At 40.1% G+C, this 13,679-nt stretch overlaps 1 protein-coding gene across 1 annotated transcript in view; it reads left to right on the forward strand.

Annotated features, from left to right (window-relative positions):
• Positions 1-13,679, forward strand: part of DDX46 (DEAD-box helicase 46) — a gene marked incomplete at both ends in the record, with an annotated part of 78,268 nt that overhangs the window by 33,400 nt on the left and 31,189 nt on the right. The window contains 4 exons of the mRNA XM_080703520.1: positions 432-510; positions 2,215-2,297; positions 5,664-5,828; positions 6,877-7,039. Coding sequence (XP_080559646.1) covers positions 432-510; positions 2,215-2,297; positions 5,664-5,828; positions 6,877-7,039 — 490 coding nt within the window. The remainder of the gene's footprint in view (positions 1-431; positions 511-2,214; positions 2,298-5,663; positions 5,829-6,876; positions 7,040-13,679) is intronic.

Raw genomic sequence — 13,679 nt, forward strand, 5'->3', positions numbered from 1 at the left:
ATAGTAGCAAATTAAAATTGATGAAATTCTTTGGTTTCAGCTAGCAATAGCAGTGTAGACCTGTGATCCCAATACTGGGGCAGGAGGATTGTAGGTTTGCAGCCAGCATGGGCAACTTAGACCCTGTTTCAAAATAAATGGGGCTAGGGGTATTTCAAAAGTAGAGTCCCTTGGGTTCAATTTCCAGTACAACCCCCCAAAAAATTCTTTTAGTTTCATTGGCTTCAAGTGTGTGGCACCATGTGGTCATGCTTCCTTTTCACACATACTCCTTATAGTGCTCTGACATTCCAGAGAATTAAGTAAGGCATTTAGAGTCTTCTAGTTAGTCCTCCTGACGGATAGATTCAAGCAAGGGCCAGATACAATATTTTTAAATCTTTTTAAGCATTAGTGATGAATGGCCTATAAAATTTTATCTTTTTAATTAGATTGCTGAGCTGAAAAGAGGTGCTGAAATTATTGTTTGCACACCTGGTCGAATGATTGACATGTTAGCAGCTAACAGTGGTAAGTTAGAGGTATTTTTTTGTTGTTCTTGTTCCTTTTATTTTTTAATTTTACACATTTTTGTTAAAACAGATAAAAGAAACCAACATAAGGCTTCTGTTTTTCTTCTTAAAGCTGTAATATCTTAAAATTTGTATTGTAACAAGTTCATTATTATAAGCACTTATTTTTGCAATTAAATTTAAGATTTCTTTTTACAACCAACACCATCTGATCTTTTTTGCACTTGGATTCTGAATTCATTTTTCACCTAATTGCTTTTAAAAGGATGCAGATACTATCTTCTTCATTATAAAACTTAGACTTTTTTCTACATGAACTAGTATTTTACAGTACTAGATAAATTAAGATATTTCAGCTTCAAGAAAATTTCTTTTGTAAAAATTGCATGTTTTTAGCTCAAATGTTGTGCTTTGTTAAATTATTCCCTATCAAAACTGTTACTAAACTGTTGACATTATTTAACTTCTGTGGAGAAAGGCCCTTCAAGATTTATAGAACTGGGCTTCAGAGACTTAAACCAGCAAAGGTAGGTAATTTAATGCTGTTCCCAACCTTGCAAAACTAAATGGGGCTGCAAATTATAGTGTGTAATACTTAATATTAGGAAGCACTTACTTGGTTCATTTCTATTTTTTTAAGAAAACGCTTTCAGTTCTGCCTTGTAGTACTCAGTCTATACAGAAGCGAATATTAAAAGTGGAGCAATGCATGTTTCTAATAGCATTCTGCTTGAATTTTTGTATGAACTTAATTCTAATTCTACTTGAAGTTGGCAAAGTGACATTGGAATTGTTGATAAGGTATTGTGCTTGTAGAGCAAATAAAAAGTTTTGGGATGAATGCTGATTTAAATAATCCCTTGTTTTTTCTCAATGCTGCATTGATTAAATCTCCTGAAATTCATCTTGATTAATTTTGCCTTTTTCCCTTTTGGTTTATCTTTAATAACTATTTTATGTATGTTTTTGCCAGGTGATTGATTCAACAGTTGTTAGCAATGCTTGTATTAATCCTTCAGAAAAGGTTTTCTGTATGTTAGTTTTCACTGGTTAAAAAGCCAGGAACATTTAAGCCAGTGGGAGCACTTATAATATTGAGGCTATATCTTTTTATAGAAAAATGTATTTATATAATACATTTGGTAAAGGTTTTGTGTAATATGTTAGTTACCTAATGATAAATAGTTTCTCATTAATGGTTTGACATCCCCACTTAAGAAGCTTCTAACTAATGAAATTAGATTATGAGGTAATATAGTTTTCTGCATCTGATGTAGATAGCACTGGAACTTGCTTTCCACACATACGCTGTAATCTCTAATATGTTTTTTTCTAGGTGATGCTGTCAGATAATGGCTGATGTGGCTCGATGCGTCATCTCAGTCTTAGTTTTATGATGTGTTTTGGAGAGGGCTGTTTTCTGAATTTTACAGGTTCTTCAGGCCCTATGATGGTATGCAAGAGACGAGTTTGACAAAATAAAGGGCCTCATAAACCCACTGTCAGAAAGTATTTGCCACTAGATTAAGATACTATAGACCAAAGATTCTTTTCACTGTTTAAAGATACCTAACATACCCCTTTGGTTAAGTCAGGCATTTTAGTTCCCTTTACAGTTTTTTAAAGTTCTTGGTTGTCATAAAATGAATTGTAACTGGTTTTTAGTTTCTCTTTTTGTCTTTATTTTTTCTTCTCATCTTAGGTCGGGTCACAAATCTCAGAAGAGTGACGTATGTTGTTTTAGATGAAGCAGATAGAATGTTTGATATGGGTTTTGAACCACAGGTAATCATTAAAATGTTTAAGTGGTTTGGAATGTAAATGTAACTTTGTAACTATCATGAGAATAAAAATTTAATTTTTAAATTTGCATGCATCCTATTGGATAGTAATACAATAGACTAGGGTACAGATGGGATTCAAATGGATATTTATACTTTAACATTTCTAGTTAGTCTTTTTTTTTTCCCCCCCAGTACTGGAGATTGAGCCTACGGGCATTCTAGCTCCATATCCCCAGCCCTATTCATTAGTGTGTGTGTGTGTGTGTGTGTGTGTGTGTTACTGGGAATGGAACTCAGGGGCATTCTAGTGCCAAGCTATACCCCCAGCCCTATTTTTTATTATTTATTTGAAACAGGGTCTCACTGAGTAGCCTCGCTAAGTAATAGCTGAGGCTGTCTGCAAACTCAGATCCTCCTGTCTCAGCCAGCATTTGGGAGGCTGAGATAAGAGGATCGTGGTTTGTGGCCAGCCTCAGCTACTTAGTGAGGCCCTTTGCAACTCAATGAGACCCTGTTTCAGAATAAAAAATAGGGCTGGGGGTGTAGCTTAGAGGTAGAATGTTCCTGAATTCCATCCCTAGTACTGAAAAAAAACAAAAAACAAAAAAACAGCCTACTAAATTTATGGACTTACTTAGCAGTTTATAGCTGACTTTACTATCTGTGTCCTGTGAGAAAATGGGTTAGGCATACTGTAAAGTATCAGGAGCACCTTTTAATCAGCAGACTAATAGCCAAGTGAGAGAGAGAAGCAATACAATCTCTGATCAGATGTAACTGGAAAAGTGCTTATAACTATAAGGTCATTTTAGGGGCATCTTCACAATTTTTTTTTTCTTTTTTTTTTTTTTTTGCGGGTCTGGGTATGGAACCCAGAGGCACTTAACCTCCGAGCTACACCCTCTGCCCTATATTTTATTTTTTATTTTGAAACCGGGTCTCACTGAGTTGCAGAGGGCCTCACTAAGTAGCTGAGGCTGTCCGCGAACCGCGATCCTCCAGGTCTCAGCCTCCCGAATGCTGGGATTACAAGTGTGCGCCACCACGCCCGGCGCATCTTCACAATTTTAAGCATAGATATTAATAAAATTGGTCTGAGCTCCCACGTTCAGTATGTCCATAATGCTATAACATTAAGGAGAGGATTTGAAATTTATTTCTGGAAGGTTACTGTCCACACTATGATGAGTGAAGGAATTTGCTTTGGCTCCCCTGAAACCCATTATTCTAAACCTCTCCCCTGCCACCCCCCCTTTTTTGGTCCTGAACCCATGGGCATTCTACATCTGAGCTACACCCCTATTCCTATTTTTGTTTAGAAACAGGGCTTTGCAACATTGCTGAGGCTGTCCTTAATCTATGATCCTGACGGGCGTGGTGGCGCATGCTTGTAATCCCCACACTTGGGAGGCTGAGACAGGAGGATTGGGCAGGTTCGAAGCCAGCCTCAGCTACTTAGTGAGGCTCTCAGCAACTTAGTGAGACCCTGTTTCCATATAAAATATAAACTGGGTCTAGGAGTATAGCCTGGATATACTGAACACCTCTGTGTTCCATCCCAGTATCACCAAAAAAATAAAAAGTAAATAAAAGGTTAATGCTGGGCGTGTTGGCACAAGCTTGTTATCTCAGTACTTCATAGGTTGAAACAGGAGGATCACTGGATCATGACCAATCTCAGCAACTTAGTGAGACCCTGTTTCAAGATAAAGAATAAAAAACAGGGCTGCATGTGTAGTATAGCATGAAGGTAGAATGCCCCTGCGTTCAGTCAGTAGTACTGCCAACAAGAAGGGAGGTGCTCTAGTGAAGTTTAGAGATAGAATGCCCCTGGGTTCAATTGCTAGTGCCACACATATACAAAAGGTATTAAGTAAATGAAGGAAAACATTGGAAGTAGTAGATACCAGTTGCATCCTAGTTATCTCTTGAAGATAGAGACGGCTGAGGCCAGGCAAGGTGGCTCATGCCTGCAATCCTAGTTCTTGGGAGGCTGAGACAGGAGGATCGCGGGTTCAAGATAAGCCTCAGCAATTTAGTGAGGCCCTCTACAACTTAGACCCTGTTCCAAACTAAAAATTAAAATAGGGCTGAGGGTGTGGCTCAGAGATAGAGTGCACCTGGGTTTAATCCTCAGTACCAAAAAAGGGAAAAAAAAAGAGACTACTGAATTTGTTGATCGATTGTTTTGAGATGTGGGCTACATTAGTAAAAAATGGGATCTAGACTTTTGGCTTAAGCATATGGGATTGTCATTTCTTGAAATAGTGAATCTAGCCGGGTGTGGTGGCGCATGCTTGTAATCCCAGCATTCAGGAGGCTGAGACCAGAGGATCGCGGTTTATCGACAGCCTCAGCTACTTAGTGAGGACCTCTGCCACTTAATGAGACCCTGTTTCAAACACAAAGAATAAAAAATAGGGCAGAGGGTGTAGCTCAGAGGTCAAATGCCCCTGGGTTCCATCCCCAAACCCGCAAAAAAAAGTAAAATTAAAGGCAGCAAAATAGGGGATAAAAATGAATTGTGAGAGCCAAAGGTAATAAATAATTTATCTTTGTTTTTTTTTTTTGAGTACTGAGAATTGAACCTAGAGGTTTCCTACCTCCAAGCTACACCCTCGGCCCCATTTTATTTATTATTTGGAAACAGGATCTCACTAGGTTGCTGAGAGCTTCACTAAGTTGCCGAGGCTGGCTTTGAACCTGCAGCCCTCATGTCTCAGCCTCCTAAATAGTGGGATAACAAGCATGTGTGACTACACCCAAAGATTAAAAAAATTTCTTCTACTTGAAATTTTTCTAAAAAAAATTCCTTCTGCTTTTTTTTTTTTTTTCTTTCTTTCTTTTTTGGCGGGTCTGAGGATGGAAACTAGGGACATTTGACTTCCAAGCTACATCTCCTGCCCTATTTTTTAATTTTTTATTTTGAAACAGGGTCTCACTAAGTTGCGGAGGGCCTCACTAAGTAGCTGAGGCTGTGCACGAACCTTGATTCTCCTGTCTCAGCCTCCCAAATGCTGGGATTACAAGCGTGCGCTACCATGCCTGGCTTGTTTTTTGTTTGTTTGGTTGTTTTTTTGTTGTTGTTGTCGTTGTTGTTGTTGTTGTTGTTATACTGAGGGTTGAACCCAGAGGCATTCTGCCTTTAGGCTACAGGCCCCGTTTTATTTTTAGTTTGGAACAGGATCTCACTAGATTGATGAGAGTCTCACTATTTGCTGAGGCTGTTCTCAAACCTGCTATCCTCTTTTAGCCTCTCAAATCCTAGAATTACAGGCAAGCCACCACATCTGGCTTCTGCTTGATTTTAACATGTATAAGTTTTAGAAAACACATTCACCATATATTATTTGTGTTGTTTTCTCAGGTCATGCGCATTGTGGATAATGTTCGTCCTGATCGACAGACAGTTATGTTTTCAGCTACTTTTCCAAGAGCTATGGAAGCTTTGGCTCGAAGAATTCTTAGTAAACCCATTGAAGTGCAAGTTGGGGGCAGGAGTGTGGTTTGCTCAGATGTGGAGCAACAAGTGGTGGGTACTGTTTTTAAGAAATTCTTAGTTCCCTCAATCAGGCAGGTTTTTTTTTTTTTTTTTTTTTTTTTTGGTGGTACTGGGGTTCCTGGAAGCCCTTCTACCTCCGGGCTACACTCCCAGACCTATTTTATATTTCTGAAACAGGGTCTCTTACGCCAGCGCGGCTGGCTTCGAACCTGCGCGATCCTCCTGTCTCCGCCTCCCAGGCGCGGGGATTACAAGCGTGCACCACCACGCCCGGCCTCAATCAGGCAGTTTGTATAATTATTTGGTGATCACTGTTTATGAGGTGGGCAGATAATTTCTAAATTAAGTGGTATAAGTCAACTTTAGCCTTCAATATTTTGCCTGATGTATTTGCCTATGTTGTTGTGTGAAACTTTTTTTTTATTATGAAATGCTTCATGAATTTGCGTGTCATTCTTGCACAGGGGCCATGTAATATTCTCTATATGTGCTGCCAAAGCAAGCACTGTATGGAACTTTTACCATCCCCCACTTTGGTGGTACTGGGGGTGGGACCCAGAGACTCTCTACCTCCAGACTATACTCCCAGACCTAGTTTTTATTTTACTTGGAAACAGGGTCTCACTAAGTTGCTGAAAGCCTCACTGAGTAGTTGAGGCTGGCTTTGAACCTGCCCAGTCCTCCTGTCTCAGCCTCCCAAGCACTGGGATTACAAGCGTGCGCCACCACGCCCGGCTATATGGAACTTTTAAAAAATGCTCTTTTTAATATCCCTCACTAGAAATGAGGGGCTGGTAGAAAGAAATGTTACATTCTTATTTTAATCACTGATTACTAGACTATGAAGTTAAAACAGAACAAAAGATGGTTTGTCCTCAGTTGCAAACCTCTTATTCTCTGAAAGTTTATTTTTACTTAATGATTTTAATAATTAAACATTTTCCTAGTTTTTTCTTAAAATATAGGAATGGCTCCTTAAAATATAGGAAGATTTTATCTTTTATTTATTCACTGCAAAATAAATCAAAGATGTAGTTACATTTTTATCCATTATCATGGTACAATTTGGTGTTTGCAGATTGTGATTGAAGAAGAAAAGAAATTCTTGAAATTACTTGAGCTTTTAGGCCATTATCAAGAGTCAGGATCTGTCATTATATTTGTGGATAAGCAGGAGCACGCTGACGGTCTTCTGAAGGATTTAATGAGGGCATCTTATCCTTGCATGTCTCTTCATGGAGGTAACGTTTAATCTCATTGGCACTTGAAATATTTTTTAAGGACTTATCAAGTACCATGCTGTGTTCTGAATAATACTTGCTTTGTTCTCCAATTTAGAATTTAGTCTTATTTATCTCATTGTTTACTCCCAATAACTTTCTGGGGTGAGCATTACTAATATTCTTAGAGATAAAGTAAATCAGGCAGGCATATGTTGGTTTGATTTCTGTGTAACTTCACTGTTATTTGTATTTGGGATTTAGAACACATGTGAAACAGTTTAAATTATCCTCACTAACCAAGTATTCTGGCCATCTGGCTTTGTAATGAATAACTTTCACATTTAGTGTCAATATTCAGTTTTTTATGTTTCTGTAGTTTGAGCAGAAAAGTTTCATACTATGTAGCTCAGCTGGGGCTTGAGTGGGGAGGCTCAGTGGGGCCTTGGATCCACTTCCATTGCGGCTGGCATGTTGGTACTGGTTATTGACTGGGAGCTCAGTCAGGCTATTGATCAGGGGCCCTGGGGTGTTTCTCTGGTGTTTGGCTAAGAGGCAAGAACCAAAGTTGACCAGCCAGTAAGGACAATTCTGGGAACTGGTACCGCTTTCACTTCTGCTGTATACTGTAGATCAAAGTAGTCACAAGAGGCAGTCATAGACTCCAACTTTTGACAGGGCAGTGTCTTCCCATGTACAGAAGATCATGCGGAATAGAAGATTCTTTTGCTGTCATCTTTGGAAAATAATCTACCATACCAGACTATATGGGGTGAAATTAAATGGGCTTTGAAGACATTTAGTTACTTTTATAATTTTATGTATTATGTATGTATGTAAGTATTTACTAAGGCACTGGGGATTGAACTCAGGGGCTTCATGCATGCTGGGCAAGTTCTCTATTTCTGAGTTATATTTCCAGCACAGTTAATTTTGAACATTTGAAAGTGAGTTATATATTCCTTTTTAAAAAAGTTTTGGTAGGCCAGGCATGGTGGAACACACTTGTAATCCTAGCATTTGAGAGGCTGAGACAGGAAGATCACAGTTCACAGCCAGCCTCAGCTACTTAGTGAGACCCCCTGCAACTCAGCGAGACCTTATTTTAAAGTAAAGAATAAGCCGGGCATGGTGGTGCATGCTTGTAATCCCAGCGCTTGGGAGGCTGAGACAGGAAGATCGCATGGGTTCGAAGCCAGCCTCAGCTACTTAGGCTCTCGGCAACTCAGTGAGACCCTGTTTCCAGATAAAATAGTGCCCCTGGGGTTCCATGCCCAGTATGGCAAAAAAAAAAAAAAAAAAAAAAGTTATTTTTGTGTTGGTTTTCTTTTTTCCCCCTCCAGAACTGGGGATCAAACCCAAGAGCATTCTACCTCCAGGCTACACCCTCAGTCCTATTTTTTAATTCTTTATTTTGAAACAGGGTCTCACTGAGTTGCAGAGGATCTCACTAAGTAGCTGAGGCTGGCCATGAACCACGATCCTCCTGTCTCAGACTCCCAAATGCTGGGATTACAAGCTAAAAAAAATTTTTTTTGTAAATGTAATTATATAAAATTTACCATCTTAATCATTTTTAGGTGTATAATAATTCAGTGGCATTAATAATAGTATCTTCACAGAGCTGTATAGCCATTATTACCACTGTCTATTTCTAGAATTTTTTCATCATCTTGAAACTACACCTTTTAAACAATAACTCTTATTTCTCTCACCAGTTCCTTATAACTTCTATGAATTTGCCTATCCGATATGCCTGGTATGAATAAAATCACACATTATTTAGCTGGGCGTGGTGGCGCACGCTTGTAATCCCAGCATTTGGGAGGCTGAGACCGGAGGATCGCGGTTCGCGGACAGCCTCAGCTCCTTAGGCCCTCTGCAACTCAGTGAGACCTGGTTTCAAAATAAAGAATAGAAAATAGGGCAGGGGGTGTAGCTCGGAGGTCTGGGGTTCCATCCCCAGACCCGCAAAAAAAAAACAAAAACAAAAACACATTATTTGTTTTTGGGTAATTGGGTTATTTTGTTTTCAGCATAATGGTTTCAAGAGTGATTCACAGAGCTGGGCGTGGTGGCGCACGCTTGTAATCCCTGTGCTTGGGAGGCTGAGGTGGGATTGCACAGGTTTGAAGCCAGCCTCGGGCTACTTAGTGAGACCCTGTTTCCAAATAAAATGTAAAATAGGTCTGGGAGTATAGCCCATAGGTAGAAAGCCTCTCGGTTCTACCCCTAGTACCACACACACACAAAAAAGATTGATTCACATTTTAGCTTGTATCAGATTTCCTTTTTAAAGACAAATAATATTTTATTGTGTATATATGTATACATCTCATTTTCTTTATCATCTGTTGTTGGTTCTATCTTTAGGCTATTACCTAGATTGCCACTGTATGTTGTACAGGTATCTTCTTGTGTTATTGTCTTTATTTACTTTGGGTATATACCCAGGAGGGGATTACTTGGTCATATGGTAAGTCAAGCTGTCCTCAAATCGCAATCCTCCTGTCTCAGCCTCCCAAATGCTGGTATTACAAGCATGTGCTACCACACCTGGCTGTTTCTAAATTTTTGAGGAACCAAGAAATTGGTTTGATAGTGGCTGAACCATTTTATATTTCCATCAACAAGTCGGGTGTGGTGGCACAGGCTTGTAATCTCAGTACTTTGGAGGCTGAGACAGGAGGATCATGCAGGTACGAAGCCACCCTCAGCAACTTAGTAAGGCTCTCAGCAACTTAGTGAGACCCTGTTTCCCAGTAAAATATAAAATAGGTTTGGGAGTGTATCCCAGAGGTAGAAGGCTCCTGGGTTCCATCCTCAGTACCACAAAATAAATAAATATACATATATATATATTTATTTACACCAGCATTGCGATTGAGTTTGAGTCTGTCTACCTTTTGGGCAACTCTTGTTTTCATTTTTTGATTTTTTAATATTTATTATTTATTTATTATTATTATTATTATTTTTTTTTTTTTTGCAATACTGGGGATGGAACCACGGGACAGTTTACCTCTGACCTACACCCCCAGCCCTATTTTTATTTCTTTATTTTGAAACAGGGTCTCGCTGAGTTGCAAAGGACCTCACTAAGTAGCTGAGGCTGTCCACAAACCGCGATCCTCCCGTCTCAGCCTTCCAAGTGCTGAGATTACAAGCGTGCACAACCATGCACAGCCTAGACCCTGTTTTAAAATAAAAAATAAGCCGGGCGTGGTGGCGCAGCTTGTAATCCCAGCATTCGGGAGGCCGAGACCAGAGGATCACGGTTCACGGACAGCCTCAGCTACTTAGTGAGGCCCTCTGCAACTCAGTGAGACCTGGTTTCAAAATAGTAAAAAACAGGGCAGGGGGTGTAGCTCAGAGGTCGAATGCCCCTGGGTTTCATCCCCAGACCCTCAAAAATAAATAAATAAATAAACAAACAAACAAACACTCTTGTAATCCCCCAGCATGGGAGGCTGAGACAGGAGGATTGCATGGGTTCGACGCCAGCCTCAGCTGGCTCAAGAGACCCTGTTTCCAAACAAAAAATAAAATAGGTTTGGGAGTGTAGCCCGGAGGTAGAAGGCCCCTGGGTTCCATCCCCAGTACCACAAAAAAAAAAGAAAAAAAAATACTCGAAACATAGAAAATGTGAGAGAATTGTATAGAGAACACCCTTACACCCAACGCTAGACTCTACAGTTAATTTTTTGTGTATTCTTAGTTCTGGAGATCAAACCCAGAGCCTTGTGCATGCTAGGCAAGGACTCTACCCCCGAGCTATACCCACAACCCTACAGGTAACATTTTGTTATATTTGCTTATCACATCTTTAACTATCTATTTTCTACCACTGCATCAATTTTTTTTTTAGTTTCTCAGTGTATTTGTACCACCAATAGGCACATTCTACTTCCAGTGTCATATCATTAACACTATTCGCTCTTTTTTTTTTTTTTTTTGCGGGTCTGAGGATGGGTATTTGACCTCCACGCTACACCCTTTGCCCTATTTTTTATTCTTTATTTTTGAAACAGGGTCTCATTAAGTTGCGGAGGGCCTCAAGTAGCTGAGGCTTCTGCGAACCGCAATCCTCTGGCCTCAGCCTCCCAAATGCTGGGATTACAAGCATGCACTACCACACCTGGGGATATTTCTCAATTTTTAAAAAAATGAAACTATAAGCCAGGCGTGGTGGCGCATGCCACCAGTATTTGGGAGGTTGGGACAAGAGAATCACAGTTTGTGGCCAGCCTCAGCTATTTAATGAGTCCCTTTGGTACTCAGTGAGACCCTTTTTTTTCCTTCTGTTTTTCTTTTTTTTTTTTTTTTTTCCTTCAGAAGTGGAGATGGAACCCAGGGTCATTCTACCTCCAAGCTCCACCCCAGCCCTATTTTTTATTCTCTATTTTGAAACAGGGTCTCATTGAGTTGCAAAGGGCCTCACTAAGTCCTCAAACTTTGATCCTCCAGTCTCAGCCTCCCAAATGCTGGGATTATAAGTGTGAGTCACCACACTCAGCATGAGACCCTTTTTCAAAAATTAAGAATAAAAAATAGGGCTAGGGGTGTAGCTTTGAGGTAGAATGCCTCTGGGTTCCATCCCCAGTACTGGAGGAGAAAAAATAAAACACTATCAGTAAACTATAGTGATATATGTAGATCTTAAGGGCAACTACATGTAACCTATGAATCCTCTATTAAGATATAACCTCAGAAATTTCCCTCCGTTAATGAACCTGTGTTCCTACCCTGGAAAGGCAACTGCTTTAAACATGTTTTTCAACATAGATTATTTTTACCTGTTCAGATTTTCAGACAAATTGTATTGTGCTTTATGTACTGCTAAGACATCTTCATTCAGCATATGCTTTTTTGTGTGTATGTGTGGTACTTAGGTTCCACACATACACAAAAACTTATGGGCATTCTGCCTCTGAGTTACACCCCCAGCCCTATTTTATTTTTTATTTTTTATCATTATTATTTTTTGGTGGTACTGGGGTTCCTGGAAACCCTGCTACCCCTGGGCTACACTCCCAGACCCATTTTTATATTTTTATTTGGAAACAGGGTCTCTTAAAGCCAGCACGGCTGGCTTCGAACCTGCACAATCCTCCTGTCTCTGCCTCCCAAGCGTGGGGATTACAAGCGTGCGCCACCACGCCCAGCTATTTTTTATTTGTAAATAGGATCTCACTAAGTTGTGGAGGTACTTGCTAAGTTGCTGAGGCTGACTGTGAATTGCCATCCTCCTGGCTTAGCATATGCTTTTTGAAATTTGTTATGTGTATCAGTAGTTCTTCCTTTTGTTGCCAAATATTCCAGTGTAGTTATTTCTGTGGAATACATGAGCAGTTATCAAGATTTTGACTGCATTACCCATCTCAGAATACACTGTAATCAGGATATACAACAGTTCTGTCAGGCCACAAAACTCATCTCATTCCTATAAAGGTAATTAGAAAGGCAACTCCCCCCGCCCCCATTGTTTTTGTATGTGTGGTACTAGAGATTGAACCTAAGGCATTCTACTTCTGAGCTAAGAGCCCCAATCCTCTTCATTTCTCATTTTGACACAGGGTCTTATAAAGTTGCTCAGTCTCCTTATTTTGCGGAGGCTGTCTTTGAACCTTTAGTCCTCCTGTCTCAGCCTCTGGAGTACTGGTTCACAAATATGTACTATCACACCTGGGATGCTTTACCTTTTGATAGTGTCTCAAATCATTTTTAGCCTTTTTCTTCCTCTATAATTCAGTTTTGGTCATTTCTTTTCCTGTGTCTTCGTATTCATTGTTTTGTTTTTCCTTATTTGCAGTTAAGTGCATCTGGTGAGTTGTTTTTTTGCCATCCTAGGAATCAAACCTAGGGGCATGCATTTCAGGCACATGCTGTAACACTGAGCTACACCCCCAGCCCTTATCCAGTGAATTTATTCTGTGTTTGTAGCTTTGTGTGTGTGGTGCTAGGGATTGGACTCAGGTCCTTGCTCATATATTTTTTAAGTTCTAAAAGTTCCCATGGATTCTCTTATATTTTGTTTCCTAGACATTCATTATGAGCATTAAAAAGTCTTTGATAATGGTTAATATAGATGCTTTAAAATCTTTGTTTATTAAGCCGGGCGTGGTGGCACACACTTGTAATCCTTGCATTTGGAAGGCTGAGACCGGAGGATCATGGTTCGCAGACAGCCTCGGGTACTTAGGCCCTCTGCAACCTAGTGAGACCCTGTTTCAAAAAAAAAAAAAAAAAGAGCCGGGCGTGGTGGCGCACGCTTGTAATCCCCGCGCTTGGGAGGCAGAGACAGGAGGATCGCGCAGGTTCGAAGCCAGCCGCGTGCGCTGGTTTAGGAGACCCTGTTTCCAAAAAATGTAAAAATAGGTCTGGGAGTGTAGCCCGGAGGTAGAAGGGCTTCCAGGAACCCCAGTACCACCAAAAAAAAAAAAAAAAAGAATAAAAATTAGGGCTGGGGGTGTAGCTCGAAGGTAGAATGCCCCTGGGTTCCATCCTCAGACCCACCAAAAAAAAAAAAAACTTTGTTTATAGCACCTTAGGTTAATTTGATGACAGTCTCTTATTTTGTCTTTTGGTTTGCTTTGTGTTTTTCTATACTTTTGTATGTCTAGTAATTGTGGGGTTTGGGGTTGTTTTGGGGGGAGGGTTA

Source organism: Muscardinus avellanarius, assembly GCF_963383645.1.
Source record: "Muscardinus avellanarius genome assembly, chromosome: 1".
NCBI lineage: Eukaryota > Metazoa > Chordata > Mammalia > Rodentia > Gliridae > Muscardinus > Muscardinus avellanarius.